Source organism: Corapipo altera, unplaced genomic scaffold, assembly GCF_003945725.1.
Source record: "Corapipo altera isolate COAL_440 unplaced genomic scaffold, ASM394572v1 124, whole genome shotgun sequence".
NCBI classification, from domain to species: Eukaryota; Metazoa; Chordata; class Aves; order Passeriformes; family Pipridae; genus Corapipo; species Corapipo altera.
Window position 1 is genome coordinate 627,687 of NW_020884967.1, and position 15,421 is coordinate 643,107.

Genomic DNA, 15,421 nt, shown 5'->3' on the forward strand with positions numbered 1-15,421 from the left:
ACCTGTTCGTTATGCAGTCTGGATACATGGATCAGCCTCTCCCAGACTGGACAACAATTAGCACAGATTAGACAGTCACAGGGAAATGTTACAACTTCCTAAAGGCATTTCAGTATGGGAAAGCTTCTGTGCTGGTCAGCAGAGTGTAGTGGTTTAATAGAGTGAGAGTGATTTTGCTACCTGAGAGATCACTTAAAGCTTCTTGAGATGAGGAGAGTTGAGGGAGTACAGACTCAAGCAAAGAAGGGAAGAGTCAAGTGAGTCTCAACATTAAATTGTCAAGATTCTCTATGAGATGATGGAAAAGCTGCAGTGACTCAGACAAGAAAGAGCAAATCTGCTGGTGGTGAAACAACTCCAAACAGCTGTTTCTAAGCTTTCCTACAGTTGTCTGGCTGGCTGATCAATACAATGTGTCACAAACATTAGGTAAGCAGCTGCCTCTGACCTCTGTGACAAAAAGAATGTCACTTTTTACTTTCTTGTGTGTCTCTGGCAAACATTTGAGCCTTCCAGTGTGTCTGTGAGTACTGCAATGACTCTGGTGTTATGAGTGAAGGTGATTTTATGGCTGCTACCCAGTTGAATAAGCATCTGACAGTGTAACAATTCCCAGAGTGGTTGTTGTCTTCAGAGCCTTGGATGCTGGTAGCTGTCTGGCCTAGCCCTTCAAGCACCCACGGAGGGTTCTGGAACATGGAATCTGAATCCCACCATTTTCAGGGTTCAGTAATATCTGCTCGAGTTTCTGCACGTCAGAAACTATATCTGCACGGGATCCTTGGATACATTTGGGTATGAAATACTCAAATAAGTTTTCATAGAAACTATAGAATGTTGACTGCATGAAGTGCAATGAGAGAAGGAAACAGGACAGTTTAGAAAACGTGTCTTTAGAAGAAAACTTAAACTCACTTTCACGCAGGAATGGAGAATGTCTTAGAGATGTGAACACTTTTCTAGTAAAAGTAGAAGTCTGTGCAGCACTGATACTCAAGTATATTATGTTTTTTATACAAGGAGCTCAGCAACAAGCTTCACAAGGTAAATATGAACTAGGTCTGAATACACAGCAAGGATGGAAGGAACACACCAAAACATAAAATAAGAAAGGCTATTCTACAGTAGGACCAGTTAGTGGCATAATTTTGTGGTCCTTTCATCCCCCACAGAATACTCTGAGGACAGAGTCTGGCTCAGAGTAAAAGGAAACATTGCCACCTGTGTTCCTGGCTGGGCAGATGCAGATGGAGAAGTGACCTCAAGAGGCTCTTTGGGTGGTGTTTGTTCGGGTATTTTAAAGAAAAGTGTCTTGGACACTGCTCTAAATCAGAGAGGGAACATGAAGGGACCTTCCTCAAATAGATTGAATCTGTTCTTCAACTTTCCAAATCATGAAATAATGCAATAAGTACCCCAGAACATTCCTTTCAACAAGGTGTTGGCAGCTAATAATCCTCTTTCTGTTCAAGAGCCCGGTACAGCTCCTCACAGCGGAACACTTGAATAAAGGCACTCTTTCTCAGGAAAATGCAGTGTTCTCTCAGCCAATAATACAGCGTCCTGTATTAGAATGTTTGTTTTCAAATTTGGATGGAAAGGTTGCTTTTCAGCCAGGAGTATTCAGGAGTAGCAGTTATCTCCTAACATGCCCCTCTTCAGCAATTCCAAAAACAGAGAGACCCTTCTTCCTCTCAGATGTATTGAGCTACTAAATTGAAAGGGATTTTAGTACACTCTCAAACAAATTAAAACCATTTTCAGTAAGTATATAATACTCATTGAAATAATTTCCTCATGGGATTTTATCTTTTTAAATTTTGTTAGGTGTACACGTGCAGTGATATTAATTGACAAAACAGAGGTAACCCTTAGCAACAGTATATTCCTGGGATGTAGGTGGCTAAAGGTCCTTTGATGTTGTCTAGTTTCTTGTTAGGTGTGTTATTTTATGTTTACCCAAAGTATGCTGAAATTTGCTTTATGCCTCTGTTATATCTTCCTGACTGGCCATTTTTATTTTTTTTAATCCACACTAACATTTAGAATCAAGTTAAACTTAAGGCTTACAATATGTGGTACTGTCAGCAGAATAAATCCACACTGTAGTAATAGAGTTGTGATATTGTTCAGTCTAACTTAAAGAAGCTTATGACCAAACCTCAGCATTTCTGGCAGCCACCCTTCAGAGATCTGTCCAATTATTCCACTTAAAGCTATCTTTTTTTCATTAGGCTCCTGTAACTTTTATCACTTTTCTTTTGTGTTATGTGTAGGAAGAAGAGAAAAATCTCTCTCCAATAACATTTAATCAATTTAATTGTGTGTGACTAGAGGCAGTGAAACCTTCAAGCAGAGTGTCTTTGGGTGTGAGACACATGGCAAAGCCACTCTGGTTGGGATTTAGTATTCTACTTGCAAGCAACATATCCTGTGTAGAATTAATGCTTTGCTATGACTGAATTGAAGCCCTTGCTCTGGTTTGAGTGAACCTTTGCTTTCCAGACCCACCCTCACAGCAGTGGAGTTTTGTTTGCTGCAATATTCTGCTCGAGATGTTCAAATGCCACCAGTGCTTGGCTCCTTTCCCGGGCTGTTGGATGGTTCAAGGAGCTGAACTGCTGCGTATTTTTAAACAACTAAACAACACCCCCCTCATACCACAACAACAACAACAAAACAAACTCAGTACCTACAATAAATATTTTCAAAATTTCATCAGTTTCTATTTTCAAGGAGATTCCAAAGTAACTAATGATTTTTGTCTTCAGTGCAAGACAAATCTTTCTCTGCTTAAAATGGCTTGTACTAACCAGTGATTTTATGTTCTGTAGTAATTCAAATGGTTACCTACAGCTGCCTTCAGTTTGTTGTACTGGCAGTTATAGTGGCTTTTATCTATCAAGGAATATTGTTGATTTTTTTTTTATTTCTTTAAAAAAGTGGCAGTAATTAATTCTAGTGATTAAAGTTTCAAAACATTTCAATGAATAGCTGTTAAGATACTTCTCCTTTAATTATGAGTATTTTACTTAAAGATATTCAGCTTTAGTAAGTCTCTGTATGTATAAGGACAGAGTTATTTCTTTTCACCAAAGTATGATGCAAACCAGCTGAACTACAAAACCCACTGTAGACTTCTATTCTTCAAATGCTTGCCATTTGAAAACAGAGAGGAGAGCATTCAGTGCTGGTTTTACTGCTCTTGTTCATTCTGTGCATTCAGAGTTGAGGAGAACAAAGTAGTGTAGGGGACTTGCAGGGCTGGAGAAGAGGAGGAAGGCCTAGAGGAAGCTCCACTATCTTTTATTTTTTGTTGTCTGTGTGATTTATGTAATGTCATGGCAGCTTTTGGATTAAAGCAGAACTGCTGGGGAGCAAAAACCTGGAATCTGACCCCGACTACCCCAACCTCACTTCTTGGATGCAGGGCAGAGTCGTGTATTTTTAAAATGCTCCTCCTTTTTGTTTTATTTCAGTTGAATAATAAAAGAATAGGGGCAGATATCTACTGTCAGACTTAACTGAGGCTTTGTGAGAAGAATTTCATATTCTGATTGCCTCCTCTTCTCAAAACCAGCATCCACTGCTGCTATTCCAGAAGGTTTCAGCAGGAGAGTTTGGGAGAGCTGTGTTGTACCTGCTGAGGAGATCACTCCTGGCCTCTGGGCAAGACTTTCTGCTCCTTGGATCTATTCTTTGCATACACTGTATGTTATAGTTTAATTATGAGTTCTGGACTTGTTGCTGTAGCAAGGGAAACACTAACCCCTTGTTCTGCTCGAACAAAGAAAATGCAAAACAATTTAGAGCACTTCAGCGTAATTAAATACTCATTATGGTGCTAACAGTTCGAGCAGATTGGCACCACGTGTCTTTTTTTAAACAGGAGCAGCAGGGATAATTGTGTTGAGGCTATCAATTTGCTCTTTACTTTCTATGACACTCTTTAGAAAAGTAACAGGCCAAGATTTCTGAATGGGTAAAGGAGGTGTCTCTGATATTTGGGACTTCTCCCAAAGCATTCAGAAAACCCTGAGCGTTGACTTGCTGCAGGGAACTCCGAGAAACTGGGGCAAAGAAGAGCAACAAGGCTGGGGAAGGGACTGGAGCACAAGTCCTATGAGGAGAGGCTGAGGGAGCTGGGGCTGTTCAGCCTGGAGGAGACTCAGGGGAGACCTCCTCACTCTCTACAACTCCCTGACAGGAGGGGGGAGCCAGGTGGGGGTCGGTCTCTTCTCCCAGGGACCTCTCAGTAAGACAAGAGGGCTCGGTCTTAAGCTGTGCCAGGGGAAGTTTAGGTTGGATATCAGGAAGAAAATCTTTCCAGAGAGGGTAATCAGGCATTGGAATGGACTGCCCAGGGAAGTGGTGCATTCTCTGTTCCGGGAGGTTTTTAAGAGGAGACTGGATGTGGCATCAGTGCCATGGTCTGGGAACTGAGGTGGTAATGGATCAAGGGTTGGACTTGGTGATCTCAGAGGTCTTTTCCAACCAAGCTGATTCTATGATTCTGTGATTCTATGATCTTTGTCTCAAGCCTTCAGTGAAAATTTTGTTCTTAAAGGCAAAGATGTCTTTTGGTGTGTGAAACACTTTATTCATGAGAGAGAGAGTAATGACACTTATTTATGAGGAAGTTGTTGTGCAGTCAGGGAAGGACAGGGTAAGAATTGAAAGGACTGGCTGCTGAACTGGGTTACGTTAACAGCTGGACATGGAATATGGTGCAAGTTTAAACTCATTCTGCAAGTTCTGCTGCTGGGGGGTTGTCCTGTCATAGGTTCTGTCATGATGTTCACCCCTACATGGTGTGACAGAGTCTTCTGCAGAGGATCCAGGCTGTTTGAACTGGATCATGACCCACAGCAGCACAGCAATATCCATGGAATTTGTACTTCAAGCAAGTAACTCCTGGTACTGTTTAGCCCAGGCAGAGCTGTGCTAACTTGGCTCTACAGCCATTAGATCAATAATCCTCCTTAGCACTGATTTCTTTTATTTACAGCAATCTGATGTGTTCACACCTCCTTATTCTGGAATATAAACTCTACTCATGTTTAGGTGCAAACATATGTAAACATAACCCAAAAAGCCATAAAAAACCTGGTTTGATTAAAACATGAGGAAATTTGTTGTTCTTTTACAGTGACAATAAAGCTAAATGACAAAGGTTTCCATTTCACAATTTGCTTTGGTTTTCTTTTTCATTATATTATTTATGAGGTAGTATGTGACTTCAAAATGAGAATTAGAAACTTTTTAAGCAAAGCAAGAATTAAAATTCTTTAGGATACCCCTGTCTGTTTTATGAGTTTCTCTTGCTTAATCTGTTTGTAAACTTCAAGCTGAATTTGTGTCAATATCTTTCCAACCTGCAACTATAGTCAGTATATTAATATATTTTATTAAGTTGAATAATAAAAGAATAGGGACAGATATGAGAGTTATCTACTGTAAGACTTTTCTTATCATATTATGCCACTTTTTGTCTTGGTTCTCTTGCAAGTAACACCCTATTCCAGGTGAGCTTAGAATTCCAGGACTTCTTTTGCTTTTTGAATGGGAATTTGTAAAGAGGGTGGACTTCATCCTAAGCAAAATTCCACATGTTATCATCTGTCGAACATCTTAGAAGATCTTGAATGTTCAAGTATCTCTTTCATCAGCCTTTCCATATAATTATGACTCTATAATGCTATTTTCAATTCTAGCAAATACAAAATATGCTTCCTCTTCTTGATTAAAATCCATCCTTCATTAAAAGCTACTTCTCTTCATTTTTGCCTGCATTTTGATGACAGTGCTTCAGGTTCTTTGCAGGTCTTGTCTGGCTGTGGGTCTTCTATGCTAGAACACTTCTCTTCCCAATTAGATGATGGCAGAAACTTTGAAGAATAAAGCTATTTATTGGATGAGGAGGAAATGTGGATGAGGTGACAATAATTTTACATTTAAGCAGATAACACTTTCTAGTGGAAAAAATTTGAGTTAACCCCCTGCCCTTTCCTTTTTTCCTCTTTTTTTTTTTTTTTTTGGACTGGGAAGATCTTCCTCTGTGTTCATTGGAAAATAAGGAGACAAACCTTGGGCTTTAGGGTTTGGGGGTTTTATTTGTGTGTTTTTTTTTTTCTTTAATCTATTAAATTCTGTCCTCCGTCAGCCAAGCAGGAAACTTTTAGGACATATGTTATGAATATTTGTCCACACCCTGGGGCTGCATCAGGAGCAGCAGCTGCAGCTCTTGGAGTGTGTGAAAGCCTGCACAGGTTCTGCAGCATCTGCAGAGCCTCCTGAAAGACCTTGGGGGTACTTAAATCTTTTCATTTCCCCACCATGTCACCGGCTGTTGGTGTCTCTCCATCCTTCTGCTCCATCACTAGAGGCAGGTGGAGGAACTTCTCTTCACCCTCAACCTGCTCCTGGTGAAAGCAAAGAGAACCCCACCAGATTCCTCCCCAGGAAGCCCCAACCTTTATTTTAGGGATATTGTGATCATATTTTATATCCCTGATATAAAATATTTTATATTAATATTCTATATTAACATTTTATTTTATATTTTATATGCCCAGGACAATAACTGAGTCAAATACCAAAGGAAGAACTCTTCCACATGGATAACTATAGGCTGGACCTTTTTAAACTTAACACTCACCTTTTATCCTAAATGTATTTTACTGCAATGAAATGATCTGTTTTCCTCTATACACATTACTTATATTTATAACACAGTGGTTATTGTAGGGTTTTAAACTCTGTCAGAGTACCAGTGAAATTCAGTTAATTTGTTTTCACCCACATCATGGGAGGGAGATCAGTGCAAGTCTAAAGTCCCTGAGGTTGTACAGAGACCTTGTAATATGGATTTCAGAGAAAACCTTGCTCAGGATAATTTCTGTGAAGTTGAGTGTTGAAAACTTTTATGGGAATGTGTGCATCCGTTGCTTTAAGGTGTTTAAAAATGTTTGGGTATTTCCAAATCTCCAAGTGTATGGAATTTAAATCCATATCAATGTCACATACCAGTTAAATCTTATTTTTAATTGTTCTGGAAAGTCGAGATTCCTCAAAAAAATATTTTAATTATCTCTAGCATTTCTTTCGGGTTTGAAAATTGAAAGATCTCAGGTGAATTCATCAAATATTGAGTGTTATAGGGGTAAATTTTTGCTCTTGCTTATAACCTTTTCATCCATACAACCAGGACTACTCATGTTTTATTTACAGGCTGGTAAATAATTGATATTTTGTTTAATCTGAGTGTTTATTTCAAGTAAAAAAAAAAAGGATTGTTCATACCCCAGAGAAGAACATCGTTCTTATATAAGAAAATCACTCTCTCAAATAAAATGCTAGTCCAGATTTCTGCAAATTAGAATTTAATTCAGTTGATTTTTCAGTTCCCATAATATTTAACACACCCAACCCCCCCAAACAGTCTCTTCACTCTCTCTCTTTACCTTATTTCCTAAGTTAGTAAATACTTTATCCCCACACAATGACCTGTGAGGAGTGTTCATAAAACACAAAGATTTAGTTTTTTTAGAATTGACTGGCTAGTGTTTCAAATAATAAATGCAATACATATTTCTGCTAACCACTTTTCACAAAATAAGGGTTTGCTTTTGGAATATTAACATTTTAAGAGTTAGCATTTCCTAAATAAAATGTCTGGAAAACATAGTTATCTTTTACAGTTTTGAAAAGAAATATTTTAGTATTATAGTTCCAATTACAAAAGACAATTGGTGAAGGTAGATGCTAAAAAGCAAGAATAAAGGTTAAAATTTTTTTTCTGGAAAACCAGTAAAATTGAAAAAAACCCCCATTTATTAACAAAGTGTTTTATTTTTGGCTCGCATATGGTGGCAATTATTTCAAGCAAATTTTTTTTCTTCGACTTTATAAAAAAGCTGCCTTAAAGTCTTTTGTATTTTGTCGCTGACCTGAAAAACTTAAACTTCGTAAGCAGATGCGAAATCCACCTGAAATATTCAGGTTTTTATCTTCTCTCTTCCTTTCCACCTCGACGTGGTGCATTTTCTTAGGCAATAACTAGGGGGTCTCGTTTGAAATTAATCTCATTTTATCCCAGTGCTGGTTTTCTTCGAGATAATCATCTTTTCCTTTCTTTTTTTTTTGTTTTTTTGTTTTTTTTTCCCTTGAAAGACGAAGGGTGTTGGCAATTTCTGATGGAATTGAACACATCGGGAATCTGCGCTGGGAACTCGCCCTGTGCCTCCTCGCTGCTTGGACTATCTGCTATTTTTGCATTTGGAAAGGGACAAAGTCTACTGGAAAGGTGAGGTACAAAATCCTGAAAATTATGTATGATTCTTGTTCTCCAAACCTGTGTTGTCCTTCATAATTATTGAAATCTGAACAGTGGAATTCCACGTGCTGTGAGCAACCATACTTGGGGGTGTATAAAACTAATTGTAACCAAGAATCAGTCTAATATTTTAGATTGTTTTGTTTCTCTTGCTTTCATGATTTGCCTTTTCCCTAATTCTGGCAGGTGAGGCTGGTTGGTTTGGTTTTGGTTTTAATTTAGCAGGTGGCACTACTGGCCAGTCCTTGAAGCCTGAAATCAGCACTGGGATGGGTTGGTTTCTGTGCACAACGCACGTAAAATTTGAATTTTGCTTTGCACTGACAGGAGCTCAAACTCTCAGTCACACAAAAGAGTCACCGAGAGTTTCAACACGGAGGGAATTTAGAAATGCAAACGGAACAGTAAAAGCAGAAATAATGAAAGCACTCAAAGGCAGATAAAGATGGACATGTTATGGGAAAAAAAAAAGAGTATTTAGTACTTTTTGAGTGAATGCTATTCAGTGCTGTACACCCAACAGAGAGACACTGGTTCCCAGCCTCAGCCAGTCATGGGATGATGGAGAGGTTGCCCCTGGAGTAGTATCAGACAGAGCTCTGAGTGGAATCTATGAATAATCAACTACACACACGAAAAGAGACACAGTTCTAGAGGGAGGATCTAAAAAGAGCGCTGGTTTCTCATGTGGGAACCAAAGGATAGAAGGAAAAAGCTTGGTGGATTGCAGCACTTTGTACATTCAATTTTCAGTTGTGTGTTAGTTTGGAAGGTGTGGTTGGACTTTCTTTTTTGTTTCGGTTTCAGTGGCCTACATTTGTAAATTTGAAACTCCTTGAAATGCAGTGGTTTTTTAAATTTAGAAAACGTCAGAGAGAAACTTTTCAGCTTTGTCAACCACACACACATCTTTCATACCATCAGAATTTTGGCTGAAACCAATTGCTGGATTCTGTCTGTGTTTGCCAACTGTGTCAGTCAATCTGGTGCCGCGTTTTGCACACACAGATTTGTGCAGCCCACTTTTATCAAGTCACTGCAGGAAAAATGCTGAGAAAGACTGTCTAGGGATATATATGAGCATGAATAGTTTAGAGGAGAGAGGGGAAAGATCCTAAAGAGAGGGATATAGAGAAGCAAAAGTGATATAAGTGAATGGCAAGATAAATGTCAGCACGTCTTTGATGTGTGGGCTCCGGGGAGGGACAGAAGTGCTTGGGACTTGTCTGAGGAGCTGCAGCCTGGCAGGGAAGAAATAAAACTGAGCAAAACCGATATTTTTATTTTTTTTTTCCATCAGAAAGAATGTCTGAAGATGGGAGGTCTATTCTACCATAGCATAATGTGACCCAGGGGTGCAGAGGAAAACGTGTCGTGTGGCTGCACACGCGTGCACGCACGCAAGGCCGGGCAAGGCTGCTCTGGGCTCCAAACAGGAGCACAGGGAGAGCTCCTCTGCTGGTAGGAAGAGGCTGTGGGGATTTTAAAAAAAGATATGTTTTACATTTCTGCGGTTTACTTTCCGAATTTTAGCGTTAAGGCATGAGATTCCTTCGGTTTGTACCATTTCCTCACAAATAGATCTCGGGTCTTGGAAGTAATTAACCTGTTTGACCTTTTATTTTTCCCTTTTTTTTTTTTTTTCTTTTTCTGACAGCTTAGCTAAAACCTCAGCTTAGTGGTAGGTGGAATAAATTGTATTTGATTCCATCTCAGTATGATTTTGATAACCATCTTTCTGACGAGATCAGGAGAAACAGCCTGAGAAAGAGATGTGTCTTGCCCACTTGAAGCATTTCAAGTAAGCAGAAAAAAACAGTCTTACATCAGAAACACGAAGAAAATGGAATTAATATCCAGTGTTCAGCTTCAGAGGCCTCAAGCTTAAAAAATTTAGATCAGGGCTCTGTAAGAGGTATACACCCATGAGATATTTGCACTCTTTAAATCAGTTTGACGTGAGCAGCAGTTCTGTTTCCAAGATCCTGAGGAGTCAGACTGGTGGATTCCCACATCCCTTAGGATATACTGTGATGTTCACCAGTCTGCCTGTGCAGAGGGTCCATGGCTGCTCAAGAAATATGCAGTGAGGGGCTTTCCTAGCCAATATTGATCATTTCTTTTTCCAGTTCCATTCCTGTAATTAGTAAAGGAAGCTTTTTACCGGATGAATGTGTGATGTTGCAATTTGTTTCCAGCGATGCTTTTCTTTTTTTTCCCCTGGACATAAGTTTACTCTTTAGATGTATTTTAGAATTTTAATGTTTTTGCCACTTATTACAGACACAGTTACTGGAAATCCGTGCCATGCCACTGCCCTCCCAGACCAGCTATACAGAGACAGCAATCAGGTGTTGTGGATGCTAAAAAGGAACTAAATGTTCCAAAATATAAATAATGGAACAGGTTTCTGGGCTGCAGTTTCCATTTCTGATATATTGGCATTTCTAAAATTCATATTTAAACTCATCCAATCATAACCCTTCCCTCTAAATTGAGTTCATTACATGCTCATTTCCAGGAAACATTTAAAATTGACTCCTGGGTTTTTTATCATAATAATAAAAGTAGGTTTAGACCAGCCTGTTAAATTAGTGATATACTTTAACTGGATTGAATAATTTCAATGAAACAACAAATTTATTCAAAGCATACTCCAAGTTTTATCACCTTTGGAAACATTTTCAAAGGAAAGTGTCTGTGGGACAGAATGGAGAGAAAGAGGAAAAGGGAAACAGAAGGGTAATGGAGAAGGTGAGAGAGAGATTCATCTTCACACCGTTGTGCTCTCTGAAATATCCGAGAAGTGGATTTACTCTTTTTCCTTTTTTTACTCTGCATCCTAACACATGGTGGAAAAAAAAACCCCAAGCCTTAAAAGCTTTCATAAAATAAACCCATCCTTTTCCAACCAGCACTATCACAAAACTCATCTCCTCAGACTATCAATATTTTATATTTTAAGATATTTAATATGTTAAATGTAACATAAAGTTTAACTCCAACCGAAGTGCTTACGGCGCTCTTAACAAGGTGTTCCAAACTTTGCCATTACTGTTCTTGAAATTCATTACTTTCTCACAAAGCACTTCAGCTTTTACATTCCAACAGATGTGGAATAACAGAATCATTTCAGGTGATTCTGGCAGCTTTCAGGTGAAATATATCTGTGCCTTTTCAGAAGTTTTTGCCCTTAATTGTTCAGTCTTGGTTATCTGTATGCTGGCTTTCACTTTGAAAACGTTGCAGAGATGTAAAATGCAGGGTCTTTGAATGAGAAAGTCAAATTCAAAGGGGAAAAATGTGACAATGTAAAGTTATCATAATGTGATGTGTGTGTTGCAACTTGCCAAGATTATCACTTTCTGATATCCATCCTGTGGAGAAGTGTTTTCAGTAGATGGAATCAAATGCTTCCAAAGATGAGGTAAGAACTGCGCAGAAGACTGAAGAAAGTTAATTTGCTAAAGGTTTAAATTATTGTTGCAGTCTGTGATTATTAGGGCTTGGTTTAGTATCTTATTTTTCTAAAATATTTTTGATTACTAGCCAGGACAATTCTGAGTATTCCTGTAATGTACATCCCTACATAGTTGCTGAGCCTTGTTAACATATAACATCAGTAAAATCCTCAGGTATAAGGGGACCAGTTCCTTTATGGATCTTGACTATCCATTTTTTTAATTTAACTAAATATCCTTGTGCTTTGAACTTTGAGAGAGGAGTACAAGAAGCTGTTAATGTATTTTTCATAAATTGCTTACTGAAGGAAGTAATTTTAATATTTTCTTTTTTTTTTTTTTCTTGTTGTTTTCACAAGAGCATGAGAGCTTTTTCAGGCAGTGATCATTCCAGTGAGCTCATAGTCACACCTCACTTACAGCAACTTTTGCCTAATTCCTTTTGACCTGAGGAGTCAGCTGGACTCAGAAAGCCATTTTAAGTCTGTCTTATTCACCAGTCCATTCCCTTCCCGCCCAAGAATCTCGGTTACTTTTTGGATGCATCAACACCCCCCTGTCTTCTGCTGATATTCCTAGTTTGAAAACCCTATCAGTGACTTGCATTTATAGAATCACTCAATTATGCAGGTTGGGAGGGATCTTGGAATGTGCCTTGTCCAGCTTCTTGGGCAGAGAAAGTTCAACACTGAACGTGGAGCAGTCATCTTAGTGCTTGACTGGCTGCACCTTAAAATCCTCCAGGTTCAGAGATTTCTCCTGTCTTGGGGAAACCTCTTCCAATACTTAATTTCCCTCATGGTCTGAGTCATCAATCACTTCTTGCCTACATGTGGGTTCATTCCAATATTTAATTTTTTTACTGAATTACCCTCTTTTTTTAATACCTCTTTATATTTCTGTTATTCACTCCAAATCAACCCCTGCTTTTGTATCACCTGGGTTTCCACAGAGCATGGGTTTGAGTGTCTCTAATTATCGATGCCCACAAACTGACTTGAAAATACTTCTATATTAACAAGCTAAATTAATAAACTCAAGAAAAAAAAAATCCAGTTTTTTTTTTCTAGACAGTATCACTGTCCTATTCCTGAGTGGGAATGACATCTGATCAGTATTTAGTGTGTCACACAGACATGGGGTAACTGAACAAAATTGCTCATGTATTTATATTCTCAAAGCATGATGTGCTTCAGCTCAGTGCTGGATAAAGGAGCAGTACTTCTGCCTGCTCTGCAGATCAGGAAGGGTTGAATCAAATGTGTTAAAAAGTAACCCACAGTCTTGCTATAATTTTCAAGTTATGGGTATTAGAACATTTTACCCCACCCACAGACATCTTAATGTCTGTTGTAAAACTGTAGGTCAGGTTTTGTCATTTTATGCCTCAACACAAAGTCAGCATATTCTGATTTGAAGTGTTAAAAGAATATTGTTTGTACTGTCAGGATTTTATTTAGTATTAGAACATCACACTGCTTGTATGACTACTAAGACCAACACTCATATAATTTTGGGGTCTTTTTGAATGGGTTCCAACTAGTATCATAAAGATAATCCTGTACCAGAGCTAATCCTAAATAGTTCTTCCACATTGTTTTGTACTTGCCCACTGGTTGCTGGCCAATGTGTGATGAGAAATCCTTCCCACATTACCAGGATCATCTTAAAGAGGGAAAAATCTCATAGGGATCCATCTCTCAAATTTTTCTGGAACTAATCTATGTCCCACAAAGACAGACTCCAGTAATCACTGAATTTTATTCTATTCTGATTTCTGAATCTTTTGATCCTTTCTCATTCTTGGTGTTCAGTTCCCTGAAGTTCAAAAGAAACAAAGAAAACATCCCTCTGTTTGAGACTCACTCAAAAACTTTTTAGGATTAGGATCAGCTTACTCACTGGAAAGCTGCATGAAGTAGTAAGAAAATCAGATTTACGACAAAAAATAAAAATAAAAGAAAGGAAAACACCAAAGCCACAATACAAGTGAATAATTTTTTCAATCCTGACTAGAAATAGTGCTGAAATCCTTCCATAGGCCCCCAAACAAGATTTGTTTTTCAATGTGATGAAGTCTTCAAGAAAGTGCAAAAAAACTCCAGAATTCAAGCATGTCATCACACATGTGATATGTGTATTGAAATGTTTTAAAACAATTTAGAGCCCTTTCTTCACCACCTATAGAAGCTTCATTTTGCAGCAAATGACATTCCAGTAATTGGCAGTTAAATTTAAGGAACTGAAAATAAAAATGGGGTGGCTTTTTTCTACTGACTGACTCACAATAAAGTCATCACATATGTTATTATTAAAAAGGGGAAAAAAAAGAAAAAGTCATGCTGCTCGAAAGAGTAATTTTCTGTTTGAGAACTCATCCTGCTATTAGAAAGTGTTAATTTTATGTTGTTTCTCCACTTGATGTGCTTTCCAACTCCCACGGGGGAGGGGGGGAGAGGCTGAGAAATCCCGAGGGTGCTGCTGAAAGGGGAGATCAGGAATGTTGCAGACCCGGAGCTAAAAGCTGGGGATGTTGCTCTAAAACAAATCATGATTTTTTTTTTTAGCTCATAAGCAACCTTGGAAATGTTTTGCACGCTGTCTCACGAAGCTTCTGACATTAATATGGTTCTGTCTGTCACTCCCTACCCCTTTTCACTCGGCAGCTCCTCTCGACCAGAGGGCACTGCTGGAAGGTTTCTCTGTGCTCTTGTCCCTTCAAGTGCTCCATGACAAAAAGCACTGGCACAGCTCCTCTCTCTGCATAAACATGAGTTGCCTAAGATTCTTGATTAAATAGCCCTGCAAGTCAAAAAGCTAAAATAATAGATTAGTGATTGCACAGTATCTCCTCATGAAACATTTATGGCTTTTCTCCTAATTTCTCAGTGGAGAGCCTGGTGTTACCCCTTGCATCTCTGAAAAGGACACTGTGCAGTTTGCAGCCCATCACTGGAAACTATTAGAAATGACCTCAGGAGCTTTCTTGGTGATATAGCTGTTGTATATAAAGAGAAAAGGATGAGGTGCTCTGATATTTTACTTGTCACTTCCATTATTCATTGAAGTATTTCACTTTCTACTACGACACCAGTGGAAAAATTACAAGCACCTTAGAAAAGCAGAGAACTTTCTTTCCTCAAAGGAGCAGCAGTGCTGCTTTACCTACCACAAATAAGCAGGATATTGGGTTGAATATGTGCAAGTGGTGGCATAATTTCTTATTTAACTCTTATGCTATTGATTTTTTTATTTTTCCTGTGCGTGTGCCTGGCACCTTAACCTTCAGTGTTCTCCCCATGGTTCTGATGGGCCCCTGTCTCATTCTAAATGTGATGTTTGCAAACTTGGTTAGATTCCATATGCACTTCCAGCTTTTTCCTGGTTTGAGTATTTTGTTTAAGCTCTACACACAAAACTTAGACAAGAGTCTTGTAGAGGCTACTGAGGTGCATTTAAAGCTCTGATCAATATGAGGGTTTTAAGATGTACTTTGTGAGGGAGCTGGGGTTGTTCAACCTTGTGATAAACAAAGTCTCGAGTTTCTGTAAGTTTTTGAATAAGAGTTTATTATATGGTAAAAGCAAGCAGCCAGCTGGGTGACAGAAATGAGGACCAATTTCCC

At 38.7% G+C, this 15,421-nt stretch overlaps 1 protein-coding gene across 3 annotated transcripts in view; it reads left to right on the plus strand.

Annotated features, from left to right (window-relative positions):
• Positions 1–15,421, plus strand: part of LOC113957435 (sodium- and chloride-dependent GABA transporter 3) — a 99,476-nt gene that overhangs the window by 18,894 nt on the left and 65,161 nt on the right. For all 3 annotated transcript variants that reach the window (XM_027664956.1, XM_027664954.1, XM_027664955.1), the window contains exon 6: positions 8,173–8,305. In XM_027664956.1, the coding sequence (XP_027520757.1) occupies positions 8,173–8,305 (133 nt within the window). The remainder of the gene's footprint in view (positions 1–8,172; positions 8,306–15,421) is intronic.